Below are 20,148 nucleotides of genomic sequence, written 5' to 3'. Positions count from 1 at the left end.
CCTACCATGAATCTTTCTTGCCCACGACACTATGAAACTAGAAGTCAACCACAAGAAAAAATCTAGAAAGACCAAGAAATAAAAAATTACATGGAAACAAATGAAAATGAAAACACAACAGCTCAAAACCTTTGGGGCACAGCAAAAGTGGTTCTAAGGGGGAAATTTGTAGCAATATAGACTTACCTCAAGCAGAAAGAAAAGTCTCAAATAAACAATCTAACCTTACACCCAATGAAGCTTGAAAAATACAAACAAAACCTAAAACCAGCAGAAGGAAGGATATGATAAAAATTAGAACAGAAATAAATGATATACAAACTAGAGAGCAATAGAACAGATCAATGAAACCAGGAGCTTGTTCTTTGGGGAAAAAAATCAATGAAATTGATAAACCTCTAGCCAGACTTACAAAAACAAACAAACAAACAAAAACAAAAAAACCAGAAAGGACCTAAATTAATAAAATCACAAATGAGAGGAGAAATAACAACCAACACCACAGAAAGACAAACAATTCTAAGAGACTATTAAGAAAAATTATATGCCAACAAATTGGACAACCTAGAAGAAATAGATAAATTCCTAGAAACATATAACCTACCAAAACTGAAACAGGAGAAACAGAATATTTAAACAGACCAATTACCAGCAAAGAAATTGAATCAGTAATCAAAAACCTCTCAACAAACAAAAGTCTAGGACCAGATGACTTCACAAATGGATTCTATGAAACATTTAAAGAGTTAATATCTATACTTCTCAAACTACTCCAAAAAATAGAAAAGGAAGGAAAACTTACAAATTCATTCTGTAACATCAGCATTACCATGATACCAAAACCAGATAAAGACACCACAAAAAAAGAGAACTACGGGCTAGTATCTCTGATGAACACACACGCAAAAGTCATCAACAAAATACTAGCAAACTGAATTCAATGATACATTAAAAAAATCGTTCACCATGATCAAAATGGGAATTATTCCTGGGTTGTACGGGTGATTCAATATTCATAAATCAATCAACTTGATACATCACATCAACAAGAGAAAGATAAGAACCATATGATCATGTCAAGAGACATAGAAAAAGCCTTTTACAAAGCATAACATCCATTCATGATAAAAACCCTCAACAAAGTAAGTTTAAAGGGAACATTCCTCAATGTGACAAAGGTCATATATAAAAACCCCACAGCTAACCTCACCCTCAATGGGGAAAAACTGAGTCTTTCCCCAGAAAGTCGGGAACAAGACAAAGATGTCTCTTCTAGCCAATTTTATTCAACATAGTACTGTAAGTCCTAGCCATGGCAATTAGACCAAAAATCAGAAAACAAAAAGAAGTAAAAGGCACCCAAATCTGAAAGGAAAAAGTAAAACTTTCACTATGTGCAGCTAACATGATATAGAAAACCAAAAAGATTCCACAAAATAACCTGATAAATGAATTCACTAAAGAAACAGGATACAAAATCTGTGTACAGAAATCTGTTGCATTTCTATACACCAGTAATGAAGCAGCAGAAAGAGAAATTAAGAAAATAATCCTATTTACAATTGCACCAAAAATAATAAGATACCAAAAATAATAAGATACTCAAAGAGGTGAAGGACCTATACTCTGAAAACTATAAAATACTGGTGAAAGAAATTAAAGACAGCACAAGGAAATGGAAGGACATTCCACGCTCATGGACTGGAAGAACAAATATTTTTAAATGTCTATACTACATAAAGTGATCTACACATTTAATGCAATTTCTATCAAAATACCAACACAATTTTTTTTTCACAAAACTAGAACAAATGATTCTAAATTTTTTATGAAACAAAAAAAGACCCCAAATTGCCAAAGCAATCTTGAGAAAGAAGAGCAAAGTTGGAGACATCACAATTCCAGACTACAAGTTATGTCACAAAACTGTAATAATCAAAACAGTATGGTACTGGCATTAAAACAGACATATAGAATAGAAAACCCAAATGGACCTACAACTATATGGTCAAGTAATCAACAAAGCAGGAAAGAATACCCAATGAAAAAAAGACAGACAGTCTCTTCAACAAATGTTATTGGGAAAACTGGACAGTAACATGCAAAAGAATGAAACTGGGTCACTTTCTTACCCTATACACAAAAATAAATAAATAAATAAATAAATAGCAAAGGAGGCCTGAAATCATAACAATCCTAGAAGAGAACAGAACACAGGCAGTAATTTCTCTCACATTGGTCACAGCAACAGCTTTCTAGATAGGTCCCCAAGTCAAGGGAAACAAAAGCAAAAATAAAATATAGGAACAATACCAAAATAAAAAGATTCTGCACAGCACAGGGAACAACGAAACTGAAAGGCAACCTACTGAATGGTAGAAGATATTTGCAAATGACATATCCAAAAAAGATTAGTACCCAAACTCCCCACTACCCCCCAAAATAATCCAGTTAAAAAAATAGACAGACACAAATAGATATTCCTCTAAAAAAGACATATATATGGTCAACAGACACATGAAGAGATGCTCAACATCATTATCACCAGGGAAGTGCAAATCAAAACTATAATGAGGTATTACCTCACACCTGTCAGAATGGCTAAAATCAAAAACACAAGAAACAAAAGGTGTCGGTGAGGATGTGGAGAAAGGGGAGTCCTCTTGCACTGTTGGTGGGAATGCAAATTGGTGCAGCCACTCTGGAAAACAACATAGAGTTTCCTCAAAAAGTTAAAAATAGAAATACCCTATGAGAAGCAATCACATGATGAGGTATTTACTCACAGCATATAAACACTAATCCAAAGGAATACATGCAGCCTATGTTTATTGCAGCATTATTTACAATAGCCAAGATATGGAAGCAGCCCAAAATTACATTTATTGATGTGTGAATAAAGATGTATGGTGTGTGTGTGTGTGTGTGTGTGTGTGTGTGTAATGGAATACTATTTGGCCATAAGAAAGAATGAAATCTTGACATTCGCAACAACATGGAACTAGAGAGTATAATGCTAGGCGAAATAAGTCACTAAGATAAGGACAAATACCATATGATTTCACATGTTTGTGGAATTTAAGGAACAAAACAAACAAGCAGAGGAAAAAAGAGAAAAAGAGAGAGAGAGAGCATGAGAGCAAGAAATATACTCTCAACTGGAAAACAAACTGCTGTTTGGGGGAGGGGAGGTGGCAGGAGGATGGGTGAAATAGGTGATGGGGATTAAGGAGTGCACTTGAGATGAGCACAGAGTGATTAAATAAATCTTTAGGGGCAGCCTGGGTGGCTCAGTGGTTTAGCACTGCCTTTAGCCCAGGGCATGATCCTGGAGCCCCAGGATCGAGTTCCTCATTGGGCTCTCTGCATGAAGCCTGCTTGTGTCTCTGCCTCTTTCTCTCTTTCTGTGTCTCTCATGAATAAATAAATAAAATCTTAAAAAGAAAAAAAACTTAAAAAAAAGAAAAAGCCTACTAATTTTTCTCTTGCTTTTAAGATTGTATTCATTTCTTCAATAATGACATAGATTTATAGGATGACTTACTCTACTATAATTGTAAATCATACCATGAATGTACTTGTGATTCTTAATTTTCAACCTAAAGGGCTCAAGGCTGGCGTCCAAAAGTTTAGTTATTGTAAGTCACACCATTCATTATATCCTCGAGGTGTCAAATTATAAATTTCATTTATGTTAATAGAAATTCATTTGAAACTATAAAAGTACAAAAGTTGCACATGTATGTATATATTTGCACATACATACACACATGTACAAAAATTTATTAAGTATATAAAGTCAAATCCAATATATAAGCCATCACAGAACAAGAAGAGGGATCAATACTAAAATATAAAAATTGTCAAAATTGACAAAAGAAGAACAAATTACTATAGCAGAAAATTTTAAAGTTGTCCTGGAATGACTTCTAGAAAGCTGCTGGATCTAGCTGTTTTTGTGAACGTTTTTTTAAACCTTCTAGATATAAATAATTGCCAAGGTATCTGAATTATTGCAGAGTACCACAAAAGAAAAAGATTTTTCTAATTCATTTCAAGAGGTTAGCATATTCTTGATCTGAAAACCTGGCAAATAAAAGATAAAACGTAGAAATCTATAAAGCAATTTTGCTATTAATAAAGTGGCTAAAATTATAAGTAAATCTTAGAAAACTGAATACAGTAGCATAGCAAAAGAATACTATACACTAAGTAATTGCCAACAATTAGTCTTGCCCCCTCATCATTCACATGCCAAACATAATCCCATCATTAATGCCTCTCATCCCAGTAGTGTTGCTTAAGGAAGAGGAGTAAATAGGTGGAGGACATGGGTAATTTGGAAAAAGAAATGTGCTTACTGTGTCATTCTGCAAGAGGAGCCAGTGTCCCATGGGGGCTAGGAAATAAAATGTTTTAAATGATTCTATTTTCCCTTCTTCTTTCCTGAATTTCCTAGATGTTTTGAAATACACATATTTCATTTATAATCCTAAAAAAATCAATCAGAAATACTGAGAAGGAAAGCAAATATCATACAAACAAAAAATAACATCATACATTTTCCTGAGTGAGGACGAGACTGGTACAGTTTTTAAAATGTGAAACCAACCAAATTTGAACTGAAGCCTTCTTTTGTTCCCATAGGTATTCCTATTTTGGTGTGGTCATTCTTCAAGGCTCCAAAAACCTTCAAAATGCATTCAAATTAAGACTGTCCTCAAAATTTAAGCTGCTGACCAGTGCTCTCCGAAGTTTTTGGAAAGGTAAGATCTGATGTCTTATTCTAAGATCAGTTTAGACTGAGTTAATTATGTTACTACCAACTGCAGCCAGTTTATGAGTGCTCCCCTCGACTTATAACAGTATTGGCCAAGGTTAAGGTCATTTAGACACCATAATTACAGATTCTGGTTATTATTCTAAGGGTCTTCTTTATTACAGAAAGACATAACATATGAGTAATGTGTTCACAGTTCAAGCCAATGAAAATTGGAATTTGTTTAAAACTATAGGAGTACCTGTTAAGTTAAATTAGTATAAGTCAAAGATTGTTTATAGTAAACCTCAATTTTATGGAGTATAGAGACACAATTTTAGTAATTATGGAGATGTATAATTTATATAATTATAATGTATATGTGTGTTATGAGCTGAATTATGTCTCCCTCAAATTCATATGTTAAAATCCTAACATCTAATACCTCAGAATATGACTGTATTTGGAGACAGGACCCTTAAAAGTGGTAATTAAGTTAAAATGAAATCATTGTGGTGGTCCCTATTCCCGCTATTACTGGTGTCCTTATAAGAAGAAAACATTTGGATACAAACATACACAGGAAAGACCATATGAAGAGATAGGGAGAAGATGACCTTGGACACACTAAGGAGAGAGGCTTCAGGAGAAACCAACACCACTGACACCCTAATCTCACACTTTCAGCCTCAAGAACTGTGAGAAAATAAATTTTTGTTATTTAAACCACTCAGTCTATGATACTTTACTATGGTAGTCCTGGCAAACTAATATGTGTGTAATGTGAAATATAATTGTCACTTCTGTCAACTAGAGTCACCCTTACCACATAATATCTCATTTCGGAAACTGAAAAGTCTAAGATTCTTCCCCAGACTCTTGGAAGATCTTAGGGACTAGTGTCCTTCTAGCTTCAACCTCCTGCCTCTCCTCAGTAACTTCAGTTCAGATGTCATTTCCAAACTCCAATTTATCCTCTGCTAACCTAAGGTGGACCTCAGGTTTCTCCATTAATTTCCATCAAAACAAAGTAAAGTAAAATACTAACAACAATCAAAATCAAAACAAAAGTAAAAATTGTAACATAGCTTACTTTAGATCCCAGAAATGCAAAGAACTTAAAATTGAACATTAGCTATTTCTGCTCTAACATAGTCCCTTAGCCATTTGCACAAGTGGGAAATCCAGATTCCCACATGTTCTAATGTTATAGTTCTTATTCTCCCTCCCCTTTTCTCCTTCTCTTCCTCCCCCACTACCTCCTTCTCCTTTCCACTTCTGTCTCTCCTTCTCCTTCTCTCCATTCATTCTTGATATACCCTGATCTTTTCTACTATTTTCTTGGCTCTTGCGCCATTTCCAGCAGTTTGGCGATCACTTTTTGGGAGTTTGACTTATGTTATTAAGATCCTTTTTTCTACTTCAAGTAGCTAATCTATTTTCTCAAAGATAATACCCTTCCTCAGAGAAATCCTGGAGCCAGCCATTAAAGTAATACAGTTTTATCCCAGGTACATTATATTTCGTCAAGTTTCTGTAAAGAGTGAAGGTGACTTTTCAATTTTTTTTTCATTCTGACCTAAAAATGATTAACATTAACTATTTAACATCATCTAATATCAGTTCATTACTCTTCTATATAATCTCTACATTGCCTTAGATCTAAAACCACTATTAAACCTGTTGGAAATTATTTTAAAATTTTGAAATCTCATTGGAACTTTAAACCACACATATGATCTCAGAACCTTATTTGTTAAACTGTCAACTGTTTCATTCAGCAAATGATTTAAATAATGATTTCAAAGTGGAAGGTTTAAAAACTGGAACCTTCTACACTTGTCACATTTTATAAGGAACGTAGGAATGATGGCTTCATTTTACCTTTATTCAAAAGATCTTCTGCACAATTAATATGTATTGATGTAAGTTGCATGATTTGAGGAATGTCAGTTTATGGTTTGAGGAAGAAAATGAAAATAAATTCTGGTTCATAATCACTTCTTAGCAAACAGGCTACTACTGCCATCTGGGGGAGGTTCTTTCTGCTTCATTTAAGAAAACCAAATGTGCTTGTCAGATGAATGAAATCGGTTCATGTTTTCCTTGTTATATCCACAGGAAGACTTTTTAACTTTCTGCTCATGAAGTCATAAGGCATTCCAGATGTCTCCCAGATTCCTTCACACAGAAATACATACTTTACAGACTTTTGAGAGGTATAGGAGAAGATGAACCAGAATATAACCATACTAAGGTTTCTACATCTTACACACTAGAAAGGTATTTGGAGAAGTATGGGTGATATAGAAAAAAAAAAATCAAAGCTTTCAATAACAAAATGAAACCCCAATTTTAAGCAAAACATATTTGGCCTCAATTTACAGTTAGTTGTACACCTTTTCTGAAATATGCTATCATTAATTGATATAGAAACTGCATGTGTAGATATGAGTATGTTTGTGATTACATCAGTTAGGAAAAGATAAATTCAATTCCATAGAAATAGTCAAGAGTTTTCTTCTAGAATTTATGAAATACTGTTATGAACTCAATATCTATTTATTGCATGTATGTTGTATATCTATTTGTTGAAACTTTTGATGAAATAAATGAGGAACTTTCCATCATTCACAATGGAAAAAAATGTGACCATTGCTTTTGAATGTTTAGTTTGTGTTTAATAGTTGTCAATCTTGCATTTCTTTATGCTATAGATAAGTTGTTACCTATCAGCAATGCCTTAAAATAAACAATTTAATCTTAAAAATAAGGTTTCAGGAAGTACCCTGTTGAAATGACCAGGCTGTCAGGTGACAAAAAAAAAAAAAAAAGAAAGTCAGTGCTGATTAAAGGAAGACAACTAATCATTTATAGAGAGGATTCTGGTAATAGATTAACTAAATAAAATGCATACAGTATCAGTCCCAGAGTGGTACGGTAATACTGTCAGAAGGTTAAAGTTCATACCAAAGAACAACTATACTAGCTCCAGGAAAGTCTTTGTTGAAATGTATTTTGAAGATTGGAAAAGGTAGGTGACATACAGCAAGTATACTGGGATTGTGTGATTATTATTTTTTTAATCATGCATTTGCTTCAGGAGTAAAAAGAAATCTAAGTGACTATAGTTCAGCTGACACAGCTGAATGGGCTGGGTGAACTGGGGTCACCTTGTGGGACGCCAAAAATGAATGTCTCTTGTGTGGGAGTGTGAATTTCCTTCAAAATGTTCATATTAGAGTCTAAGGAGGTTGGGGTGAGGAATATTAGAGGACAAGAAAGGCCAGAGGTACATAAAACTGAATAATAGAAGTACAAGTTATAAGCAGAAATAATAAATATGCAATTTTAATTAAATGTCCTTACTTCTGAATCAGCAGGTTGAGTTAATTTGGCAATTGGCCTATAGCTCTACCTTACTGATCTAATGAAAATGATCAATGACCTTAAAACGCTTATGTTCTGCACAAAAGATTACCTCCAACTTAGGGGTGTTGTAAATGGAATAGATTCTCCTCCCTCCTAACTGAACTACACAATGTGTTGGGCTTTACTTCCTTTATTCAAAAGCCAATAAGTTACTATGATAGACCATGGAAATGATTTATTAATTATTTCATAACAGAAATTATAAGCAGTTCTCACTTTCATCAGAATGTTGCCTGGTTGTAAAAAAAAAATAGTAAACAAAAACAGAAATCTTCTTTAACAGTATTCATGTTTCATAGGAGACAAACAATCAGGAAGTCAAGAAAGATAATTTTTTGCAGATGCCACTTGTGTATTACAGGGGTAGAGAGGTGGGGAGGAGGGGATGTTATTTAAAATGCAAGAAAGATCCATTACTTCCACTCTTCTGTTCCTACTTCTTCTCCAAGAATGATTGATTTTCAAATACTGCTGCTAGCCTTGTTAATGAATTTAGAAACGTCAGCACCCATTGCTAAACTGACTCACCTACCACACAGATGAGTTAACATATTTCTCCTAAACATGGTTTACATTATCTTCATGTAATTTGGTTTTTTTTTCCCCTTCATTTTCCTGCAATTATTGCTTCCTCATTTCTTCCTTATCTGTATTTGACTTCTCTCTCTCTTCCCCCATTGTAAACTACCAATATTATTTCAATCTTCCACTGTCACTGGGGTGTCTACACTTTAGAGGAATGCCCCTCCATGCTTTAGTTACTATAAATGAGGGTTAAGTAAGCCAAAAATAGTACCTGGAGTACTCCAGGGCAAGTAAGAAACCTTACATTGGGTGAATATAGATGCCTAACTGCTTATCCTGAAACTTTGTTTACCCACAGACATGACAGACTCCAACAAGATGATCATCAACTTGGCCCTCTTTGGCATGACTCAGAGTGGAAAAAGTTCTGTTGGGAACATTCTGCTGGGAAGCTCTGACTTCCACAGCAGCTTTTCTCCATGTTCTGTGACCAAAGATTGTTGTCTGGGTCGCAGTTGTCACCTCTGTGGCTTCATGCGTCGAGGGGGACAAGAGATAACCCTGCAGATTCAGGTGTTGGACACTCCAGGTTACCCACACAGCAAGTTGAATCAGGAGCATGTGAAACAGGAGGTCAAGCACGCCCTAGCACATCACTTCGGGCAAGAAGGTCTCCATCTTGCACTGCTGGTCCAGAGAGCAGACGTGCCATTCTGCGAACAAGAAGCATCTTCCTTAGTCCAGATGATTCAGGTAATACAAAAAGGCAGTTACACTAATGCCACTATTTCTATTTGGAGGACATTATCCTAATAGGAAAGAACTACGACAATCTGGTTAAAAGAGTAGTTTAGAACAAGTTTAAAACAAGTGCTGGTCACACAGAAATGGTAGAAATACTTGATTTTTCCCACCAAGAGTCATTTTTACAATTTCTTTTAGAGGAATTCAGTTAGTCATTTTACAACTAGATCATAGACCCTTCAGGCTCCCTCCCCACCCCAAAATAAGATGCTAGACTTCAGAGGTTAGCTAACCCCTGAATAAGTTGGTAAATGTGGTCTCCAGACTACCAGCATCAGAATCAACTGGGTTGTTGTTAAAAATGCATATTCATCTAAGCCCTAGTGAATCAGAATTTCAAGAATAGAGCCTGCATATCTGCATTTGCATAAATTTTCTGTATATATGGTAAAGTTGAAGAACTACTAAAACTTGCACCCATTTAACATCAGGGGTAATCTCTTATAGTTCACCAACAAATAGGTATTCATTCATTCACTGATTCAGTCATTGCAAACTGTATCAGGTACTTATACAGAGCTTAATGATTGGTGAACAATATATGAGCCCTGCTCTCACATACAATCTAGAAGAGACAGATAAGTATAAGACAATGCATTAAGTACCAGAGTAATATAACATATGGGTTGGGGGAAAGAGGTTTCACTGTGTCTTAAATCATGGTCAACATGTAGGGAAGATCTATGTTTTATGTATAGGAAAGAAATCAGGAATTTCAGATGCTCTAAGTGCCTCATCATCTTTAGGGTCAGCAACTGATCCACTGTAGCCAAGAAAAGACCACAGGGACTCAGTATGAACATGAATAACATATGCCACATTTGCCTAGTGGTCCATCCATGTTTGTTTGTTCATTTATTATAAGTCACTAAGTTGGAAGCTTGTTCAGTCAGTATAGGTGAGGACCTGGGAATAGGGAGAGTTCTGAGTATGGCTATAACTGGGGGATGGAGGGAGTAATACTTGCATATGATATATATACATATATAAGCCAGTTCCATGTATAACCAACAATTCGTAGAAACTGCTCATTGAGCTGCTCCATTCTACTCAATCTCTTGATTCTCTAGTCTCCGGTCATGCAAATCTAACTGTTGGATTTGTCTAGTATTACTCAGTAGCCTCATTAAGTCACCAAGATAAGAGAACTCATCACTACTAGAAGCTCCACATATGAACTATAGGGAGAATAGACAGCAGACATTTCTCACTCAAGAATTTGCTACTCTTCCTTTGGCCTAGTCTATGATCACTTCGATGTAGGATCTATTACACTTAGAAATATAGTATACTTAGATTCAAAGAAATATCTTTTCCCTTTAACTAGTAAAGGCATACGATTGTTCTAAGTGACAGACATACTTTTTTTCAGTAACTGTGCATGTTTCTAAAAATGAAAAAAAAAGCCATATGTGAAATCACAACAAACTAGTGGAAAAAATTAGGGTGACAAAGAGTATAAAAGCTAATCCTCATCATCCAACTCCTGAAAAATCAAGGACATACTGAACAAAAGTAGAGAAGATGATTGCAATTAAGAAACAATATGGAATCTAAGAAACCCTACAAACCTCCCCCAAACTATTAAAGCCTGCACTTCAAACAACATTTATGGTAGAAATCAAGGGAGGGGAAACCTATTGCCATTTCATCAGTATAATTTTTAAACAAATTTTAAAATTAATTTAAAGATGCTATTAAATAAACATTTAATTTAACATGTAGATGGATATAAGTCTGCAAATTCAGTAAATGCACAAATATTTCTCAAAAACTAACCTGACTCTATATGTCTCTAAATTTTTATCTATGCTGGTCCTTTGCTTAGCCAAAAAGGGTTTTTAAAAGACATACATTTTAAAATATATTTCTTTTCCAGTTTTAGGATATAGAACTCTATTGTAATCCCCTAACTTTTTTTATAAAAGTGAATTTGATTCATACATATCTCTGATCTTTTTAAAAGGTATCTGGCATACAACTGCCTTCTTTTACCACTGCCTTCCTTAATTCAGTGTCCAGTTCATGACTTAAAGGCAGAGTGAAGATGGGCTAGAGTAAAACTCAGATCCAGAATTTTTTTTTTTTCTAAAATAAATATCTTTTCCCTCTCAGGAAAACTCAGCAGCCAAGATTTAGTAAGCTTCAGAGGGGCCCATAACCCCTGGGAAGAACTGCAGTCCTATTCTGGGCTTCCATCATAATTTTTGGTTGAAGATCGCCTATGCACAAGCTGGCTGTTTATGACCTTCTTCCTGAAGGTGCTTCAGTTACTGGTGGTAGCCATCTGGATATGCTCACAGATTGGGAGCAGCTGCAGAATGTCTGAATATTCAACAGGACCAACAGCTGTTAGGAAGGAGCAAAGAGTTGTTAAGGTCCTCTGGTTCCAGACACACCCTGGCTTTCTTTTTCTTCCTGGCTGATGCAAAATGGGGAATGGAATATTAGCCTTCTTCTTTTTCCTTTCCTCCTTTCTAGGGGCACTGATGCCTGCCATGGAAGGAGTCTACAAGGCCAACATCAGAGAAGTGACCTCTTCTCTCCTGTACCTCCCTGTGGTCTCTTTAAATCTCTTTTTTATTTGTGCTCTAATATTTTTTAGAGGGGCTATTGGTTGCCAGCTATAACAAATGAAACATTTTCCTAAATGATCCCTTTTTCTTTATTTATGTTAGGCCTTCATAATTTATAGCAAAATGGTAGAGAACTCAGTGAGTTATCTCCCTCAAATTGGGAAACAAATGGAATGATTCATCTACAGATTATCTGAGTATCATTTGAATGTTATTTAAAAATCCACATATAATGAACAGAGAAGACAAAATAGTCACCTTAAAAAAAGTGCTAGCAAGCAGCTGAAGTGCACTAGGAATTGAATCCCAGTAATTGACTAAAGTCCAAATTCTTCCCACTATCATAGTATCCTGTATTATTACTATACATAATAAGGCCTCAAGCATGTATTTTTTATTTGGAATGAATAACTCAAATATTGATGTTATAGGTGGGTGTGTATACAAAAGGCTCAGAAAGGCCAGTGCAAAGCCTGAAAATACTTAACAAAGATAATGGGCTTAGTTGTTGGACAGAATTTAGTTGAAAAATAAGCCTTCTTATAATTCTAGGTATGTGACTATAAATGTTAGCAAGTTTCTTGGCTTCAGTTCCTCACTTACAAAATGAGGATAATTTTACCTATGTTAAAGAGTTTTAAGGGTTATGTTTAATGAATGCAATGTGCTTGGCATTGTGCCTGACTTAATAGTAGGTTCACAGAAAATTATTATCATTGTTACAATTTTTATTGTTATTGTCACTACGCAGATTGTGATGAGCACCTATTCAAATGGATTACTAGATACGAGCAATTTACTGTAGAGGTTAATAGCATGGGTTCTAGAGTAAGTTACACTTGTGTTCAAGCTCCTAATTAGTTACTTACTTGTTTTGTGACCTTGGGCAAGTAGCTTCTCTAAATTTCAATCCCTTCATTGGTAAAATTGGGACAGATAACGGTATCCACTTGACTGGGTTTTTTTCAGGACTAATTTCATATTAACCTAACAGTAAATTAACTCAGACATTAGCACAGACAAGTACACACTAAATGTCAGCTATGGTCATTATAATTTTATTGTTTGTGTTTGTCTTATGCTAAAATTAGGACATTTTATTTGTAGCCTTCTTCGGGATTATCTTGATAGGCTTCAGAAGAAAATCAGAGCGAAATTAAATTTACAAAACTTCCTGATGCATAAGAACTTCCTGATTTAGAAAACAATCTGGGAGGAAAATTCACTGGCTTAGTTAAGGTTAAAATGAAAAGCCCCAATTTAGTGGGAAGGAGATGGTCCTGACAGTTAGGGGACCTCTGTTATAGGCCCAGGCCTGCCAACAATCAGCTGTGCAGCTTTGGCCATTTAACATCACATGCCCACAATATCCTCATCTGTAAAATAAGACCATTTGGACAGAAGATCTCTAAGGTTGAATGTTCACTGAATCTGATCTAACAAGGTCTTATCATTCAGCTCTCTGAGACGGAAATGTGGTGTTTAAGTGGGATGAGAGTAAGGGAATAGTATGAAATATAAAGAATGGTCCTTATTGTCCTCCTGTTCCATGATAATTTTTTTCTCAGTTGATGTAATAGTTGGCTTTTTAAAAAATTCCCCCTAAAAAGTCCAGATGCTATGATTTCATCAACCACAAACAAATGGGGCAGGGCTGGTGAGGTCCTGGGAAAATGAACATAATTCCTGGAAAACAAAGTTTATATCCTAACTAGTTGTCCCAAAAGGACTAGATGGACTCATACCCATTAGCACTCTGAAACCAAACAATTCATGATTGATTATAAAATTTCCATCTAACTTAGTACTATATTTAAATTATTAACACCAGATAACTTACATTAAACTTATCTTGCTCTTGGATTTTTATGTGAGGTATCAATCAACTGTGATTATCCTTTCTCTGGGTCCACAGAGAACATGTTTGGCCACTAACACAATGACTATACACCAAGCGACACTACTTTCAAATAGTCAACTATTTTCCAGCCAAAAATCAATCTAAAGATTATAAGCTAAATCAACCATTCTCTTCTATTTTTGGCAGTAATTCAAAAGTGCAATTTCTCTCACAGTTTAGGACATGAGCATCCTTTCATAAATAATTATCAACATGTAAAAGCTTCCCAGTGGCTGAACACATGGAGTTGTAAGTGGTGTTGAGCTTACAAATCTATTTTCCTTAGGTGGCTTAACTCATTTTTCCTGAATGCTATTTATTATAGTTTAAAGTATAGGAAATGTCTAGTGGAGACAAAAAGGGAATGTGTTACTGTTACAACCCCAAAAAACAGGAACTAAAGACACGGTGTAAAAGTTACACCATTGAATGCAATAAGTACTAATCTAGCAAGAGAAGAATTCTATAATATATAACTCCAGAAGGGATCACTTGGGCCAAACAGTTTATTTAGCGTGAGTTTTTATTATGGTGATGTTTTAAAAATATTTAGTGACAAATGTGGTTCATGCATCAACCAATACCTAGGGTATAGGCCTGGGGGTAGCACTCAAGAGGTTAAAGGTAATGTCTATTTATTAACTTATAGTACACATTTCAATATTATGACAATCAAAATAAACACATCAATAATGTATTCAGAATATCAGAACTGGCTCTAAATTTGAGAAACTTTCAGAGACAAGAATGTTCAAGGATCAATAGTTTCACTTTATAGAAGTAAAGTCCCAATACTATACAATCCCCAATAAGGCTTAATCACTCTCTTTTCTTGTGTAGGTCTTCACTGCCTGATACCTCTCTTGTTGATTCCTATGCTAGAGCATTATAGAGGCATAGCTAGAAACCTCTCCTGACTCTTCCCTTTACCCTCACTTTCCACTCCCACCCCAAACGGGGCCAAATGTCTGCCTCTATAGCACCAGTATATTTTCTATCACAACACCTACAATTACAATGAATTGAAAGTATTTTCTTCCCTGTCTGTCCCTCCTCCTCAGTTTTCAGTTAGTACCAAAAAATCTCCACTGGACATAAGCAGAAAAGTGAATATCATGGTCCACTCTGTGTCCCTGGAACAAAATAACCCTCAATAAATATTTGCAGAAGGAATAAATCACCAAGAATTCTTTTAAAAATTCAAATTCCTACATTCTATTCCTAAAGATTCTGATGCCTTTTTAGCAAGCATCCCAAGTGGTTCTGATGTAAATAACCCAGGAATCTTTTTATTCTCAGAATCTAAATTTAGCACTTCATTAAATTTTCAACTGTTTACATTAATTTGTAGGGTTGCCATAACAAGGCTGTACTACCTGGGTGGCTTTTAAGCAACAGAAATTTATTCTCTCTCAGTTCTGAAATGAATGTTAGCAGGGTCAGTTCCTTCTGCGGGCTGTTTAGTGAAGAATCTATCTAAGGGTTATGTCTTTGGCTTATGGACGATTGTCTTTATGTTTACATGGCATTTTCCATGTATTCATATCTTTGTCCAAATTTCTCTGTCTTATAAGAACACCAATCATATTGCGTTAGTGGCCTTAACTTGACTTAACTTGACTAATTACATTGGCAACAACCCTACTGCTAAATTAAGTCACATTGTGAGGTACTAGAGGTTAGGATTTCAATGTATGAACTTGGGGGGATATACAATTCAAACCATAATGCCAGTTTATTCTGTGACTCTCTGATCTCAAGAAATATGTTCAACATACTGAATATGACAAATTTTGCTATGTCATACTAGCTAAAATGTTGACATTACATATATACTTAGATTTACGTAAGAGCTATTTTCCCTAAAAGGAGGGTTAATTATAATTTTGCTAATTTGTGTTTTGAAGGCACATAAAAATATATCAATTAAAGTACCTTTTAAAAAATTCTTTTGTAAAGGTCAGAATCTGTTAAAAATAATTATTCATTTAATGTACTGATCTTGAAACTTCAGATTTTTTTCAGATAGGGCACTTTTAGGAGAACTAGAAATTTACAATTATTCTATGGTGTGGACAAATTTTAAACAGATATGAGGGAAAATTTTGGACTTACTCATTGATAAAGTCTTTTTGAATGCAAAAGAAAAAGTGCAGACTACCTGCAAATCCATGAGAATGAACCATAAGACAAGAGAAATTTTATAGGTAAATTTTGTGTCCCAAGGATCAAATTTCCAAACTAAAGATTTAAAACAAATAAATAAAACCTTCTGTTTGAGATGACAGTGAGGGCCCAAATTCCAAATTAATCCAACCAATATCTGTTGAGAGTTTAGAGGCTTTGATTGATATAGAAAGACATAGACTCTGCCTTCCAAAAGCTTATAGTCAAGTTAGAGTAAACGTATAAATAAATAGCACTGGTAAGTGACAGATTGTATTAGGAATTATAATTGGTAACCATGGTCTCAAGATGTTTAAATATATTGTCCTACAGTTGCTGTATTTTCATATTATTTACATGTTTTGATTCTTCCTTTCTATTCATTTTGTTTTTCAGTCTTATAAATACCAATCCTATACTTCTTACATACATTGAAAATAGTAATAGAAATAGAAAACTGACTTTCAATTTTTAAAGATTATTTTTAAACCAGTTTGTACTGATATCCCTCTACAGATTTGTATCCAACCTCTCTATGCATCAGTTTCTCTGTATCATACTGGAGAGAACACTAGTATCTCCCCCCAAAGCATTATGTTGACTTTCAAAAGGAATAAAGCATTTCAATTGCCCAGAATAATATCTAGCACTAAATATTAGTTGTCCTCCCTTCTTTCTTCTGATTACTAGAGGTCCTGGGTATTTCTTGTTATGTTTATTCATAAGTATTTTATATTTTTCTGAAGGATCAAAAATAAATAAACCCTTAAACCCTGTATTTGAGATGATGATGAGGGTCGAAATTCCATATTGCTATTATAAACTGCTAGCACCTTTGAAAATATTTTGGTAATGAAAATATCTGGAATGAAAGGAATGTCATTTTACTTTCACAATGTAATGATTTCATATAACTTTGGAAATATTTTTAAAAATTAAATGGTTATTTCTAGACACCTTTCATATTGTGTGAACAATTTGCCACATGCTGTTACTTCCACTTTGTATCAGCTTATTTTCACTAATCAAACAAGAGTTTATTACATAACCAACTTCCACATATTACTAAACAAAGGAACATGAGTCTTCAATGTTTTGCAACCACATTAGAGGAAGTTATCTGATAAACTGGCATTGATTCTAGGCATGTGAAGTAAAGAAGATGCGAATCACAGTAATATAGTCATTCCAAATCACTAATTGTAACTTGATCTTAGCTTTTCCATTACATGTCATCTGATTAATCAATAGATTGTAGCCAAATCCTTAGAAGGTACTTTTAGTTACAATAATATAACAACATTCCTACAAAAAAGGATATGACAACTCCCTTAGCCAAAGTCCTTTGATTTAAAGGAATTGTGGTTCTAACAGCTTCAGGTTGGCAGGCAAATATGAATTATTACTGACTGTTGTAAGTGAAATTGTATCACGTGCAGCATTAATAATATGCAGTCCTGAAATTGTGTATATGTAAAGTATAAAAGCAAAATAAAATGGAGAAATAAAGCCTTTTAAAATTTTTTTACTTTTATTATTTTTATTTTTTTAAATCTTATTATTTATTCATGAAAGATACAGAAGGAGAGAGGCAGAGGCTTAGGCAGAGGGAGAAGCGGGCTCCATGCAGGGAACCCAATGTGGGACTCGATCTTGGGAGTCCAAGGATCACGCCCTGAGCCGAAGGCAGGCGCTCAACCGCTGAGCCACCCAAGGTCCCTAAAGCCTTTTTTAAAAAAACAAAATCCACCCAGTCCTCTCCATTTACTTACATTAGTTGACCCCATCTTCACTTCCCATTACATATATCAGATTTTAGTAACATAATGACATCCAGATCTGTTGACTGTCTATATTGAACCATAATAACTCCTTTGCTTGTGTTTGAGGAATATAGGCCAAGGCAAATAGCCATTTAACTTCTTCTCTCTTTCAGGAACTTCTGGGACATGCTTGGAAGAATTACACTGCCATTCTTTTCACCCATGCAGAAAAAATAGAAGAGGCTGGGTTCAGTGAAGATGAATACTTGCATGAGGCCCCTGAAACACTGCGAACCGTGCTAAATTCTATTCAGTGCAGACATATTTTCCAGTATAAAAAAGAAAATTCATTTAATGAACAAAGATTAAAAATGTTAGAAAGAATCATGGGATTTATAAAAGAAAATTGTTACCAAGTTCTTACCTTTAAATAAAATTTAGATAAAAGGAAAAGAGCTTTGGGTTTTAGAGTCAGAAACCTTGTTTTAAACAGCTTTGTTAGAATGGATGAGGACTGTCAGAATTCCCACAGGCTACTGGTAAGAGTGTACATTCGTATAAGCAGTTTTGGACAACTGTTTTGTAGTTAAGAAGAATATAAAATAATCAAGACCTCTAATGCAAATCCTATGACACAGCAATTGCCTTCCCTTTTAAGTATATATTCAGCAGAAATGTGTATATTTCTGCACTAAAAGACATGTATGTACAAGAATACTCATAGCAGTACTTTTGCTAATAGCTAAATAGCTTTTAGAAATTATCCAAATGTCCATTAACAGTAAAGTGGATAAGCAAATTGAGGTATATTTACACAATGGAGTATTATACAGTAATGAGAATGAGCGAACTACAACTGTATCAATGAACTGCCCAAACAAAAGTTTAAAGAAGCCAGACATAAAAGAGTATATGTTATATGGTTCCATTTGTATAGAGTCCAAAAACAGTCAAAACTGATGTAATATAAACTACTCTGATGTTAGAAGTGTTGGAAATCTGGAAAGGTCACTCTTGGGGAGGGGATAATAAGCATGCACTGGGCAGCTTCTGAGATTCTGGTAACGTTTTGGTTTTGACCTGGAGGCTGGTTTCAGTGTGTTAGCTTTGTGAAAATTCAACAACAAACACTTCTGATTCATAAACTGTTTAGTATATCTTTTTTATCTAAATACAAGTAAAATGAATAAATTATTATCTATATTTTTAAAACTTCCTCCACTGCTTACTTGATACTAGACGAGGAAAACTAATCCTGTGAAATCCTCATATGGAGTATATACTTGATAGTTACTGTAATGATTAAACAACTTGGCTCATGGTAGATGCTCAATAAATGTTAACTTTCTTTTCTGCCATCTGATGATCTGTGGTTCCTATTTAGGGTTGGAAATGTAGGTAAAGATTCACAGCCAAGCCTTACAGCAGAAATAAGGTAACAATTTTAATAACCAAATATGAATAGAGCCTTGGCTGAAGAAGCAGCTTCTCTACCTTGAAGGTTAGTCACTGGCTTTGTAGAGAGCTCCAGGATGGTATCCAAGACAGCAGGTAGGATGGAAGGAAGATAATTCTAGTCAACACTAATAACCAAGACTACCACGAAATCAAAATTGGATCACCCTCATGTTTAACATTTGTACATGAGCTTTAGAACTTATAAAATTCTTTCACTAGGATAGTTCCCAATTTACAAACAGCTTGGTTTCATATTTTTTAAGTGTGCAATACACTGTATTTCATATTAGCAACAGAATTATAGCTGGTGATTATTCTGTTAGGCCTTCAAAAGCCTACTTAATGCTTAATTTTACCTGAACTCCAGCACAAATGGTATTAGAAAGCCTATATAACCAAAATTTATAAAATGCTTCTATGAGAAAGCATAATTCAAATTCCAACTTGAAACCATATCCCTCTTCATTTCTCTGCAGTGCCCCTTCTATCATGGGTCCAGGATTGTAAAGTGAAAGCTTCAACAATGGGACTCATTTAAGAACCAAACAGGAATTGACACTTCTCCAGGGGTTGGTCACTTGGTGACAAAGAATGAGATTTGAGGCTCAGAAGTTAAAATTGAAGTGAGTGCTGAAGAGAGGGGGAAAATGCAGGTTTTAAGTCCTTCATATTCTTCACTCATGTGATATCAGTTAACTCTTCTAGAATATAAATACTAGTTTCAAGAAAGATAAGTTGTGCAGAACATTAAGGGTTCAAGATCTC

At 34.7% G+C, this 20,148-nt stretch overlaps 1 protein-coding gene across 1 annotated transcript; it reads left to right on the top strand.

Moving 5' to 3' along the window:
- Window positions 1–7,707: 7,707 nt before the first annotated feature.
- On the top strand, window positions 7,708–19,283 carry GIMD1 (GIMAP family P-loop NTPase domain containing 1). The gene is made up of 3 exons (XM_041757645.1): window positions 7,708–7,793; window positions 9,075–9,469; window positions 18,099–19,283. Exons 2-3 carry the CDS (start codon window positions 9,077–9,079, stop codon window positions 18,357–18,359), a joined length of 654 nt encoding a protein of 217 aa, XP_041613579.1. The 5' UTR covers window positions 7,708–7,793; window positions 9,075–9,076; the 3' UTR covers window positions 18,360–19,283.
- Window positions 19,284–20,148: the final 865 nt, after the last annotated feature.

Source organism: Vulpes lagopus, chromosome 6 (assembly GCF_018345385.1).
Source record: "Vulpes lagopus strain Blue_001 chromosome 6, ASM1834538v1, whole genome shotgun sequence".
NCBI lineage: Eukaryota > Metazoa > Chordata > Mammalia > Carnivora > Canidae > Vulpes > Vulpes lagopus.
The sequence above is the reverse complement of the archived record's forward strand: the minus strand, read 5'-3'. Positions and strand labels throughout refer to the sequence as shown.

Coding starts and splice junctions, on each gene's coding strand:
- GIMD1 (XM_041757645.1), top strand. CDS start 9,077: ATGACAGACTCCAACAAGATGATCATCAACTTGGCCCTCTTTGGCATG. Junction 9,470..18,098: donor CCTTAGTCCAGATGATTCAG/GTAATACAAAAA, acceptor TCTCTCTTTCAG/GAACTTCTGGGACATGCTTG.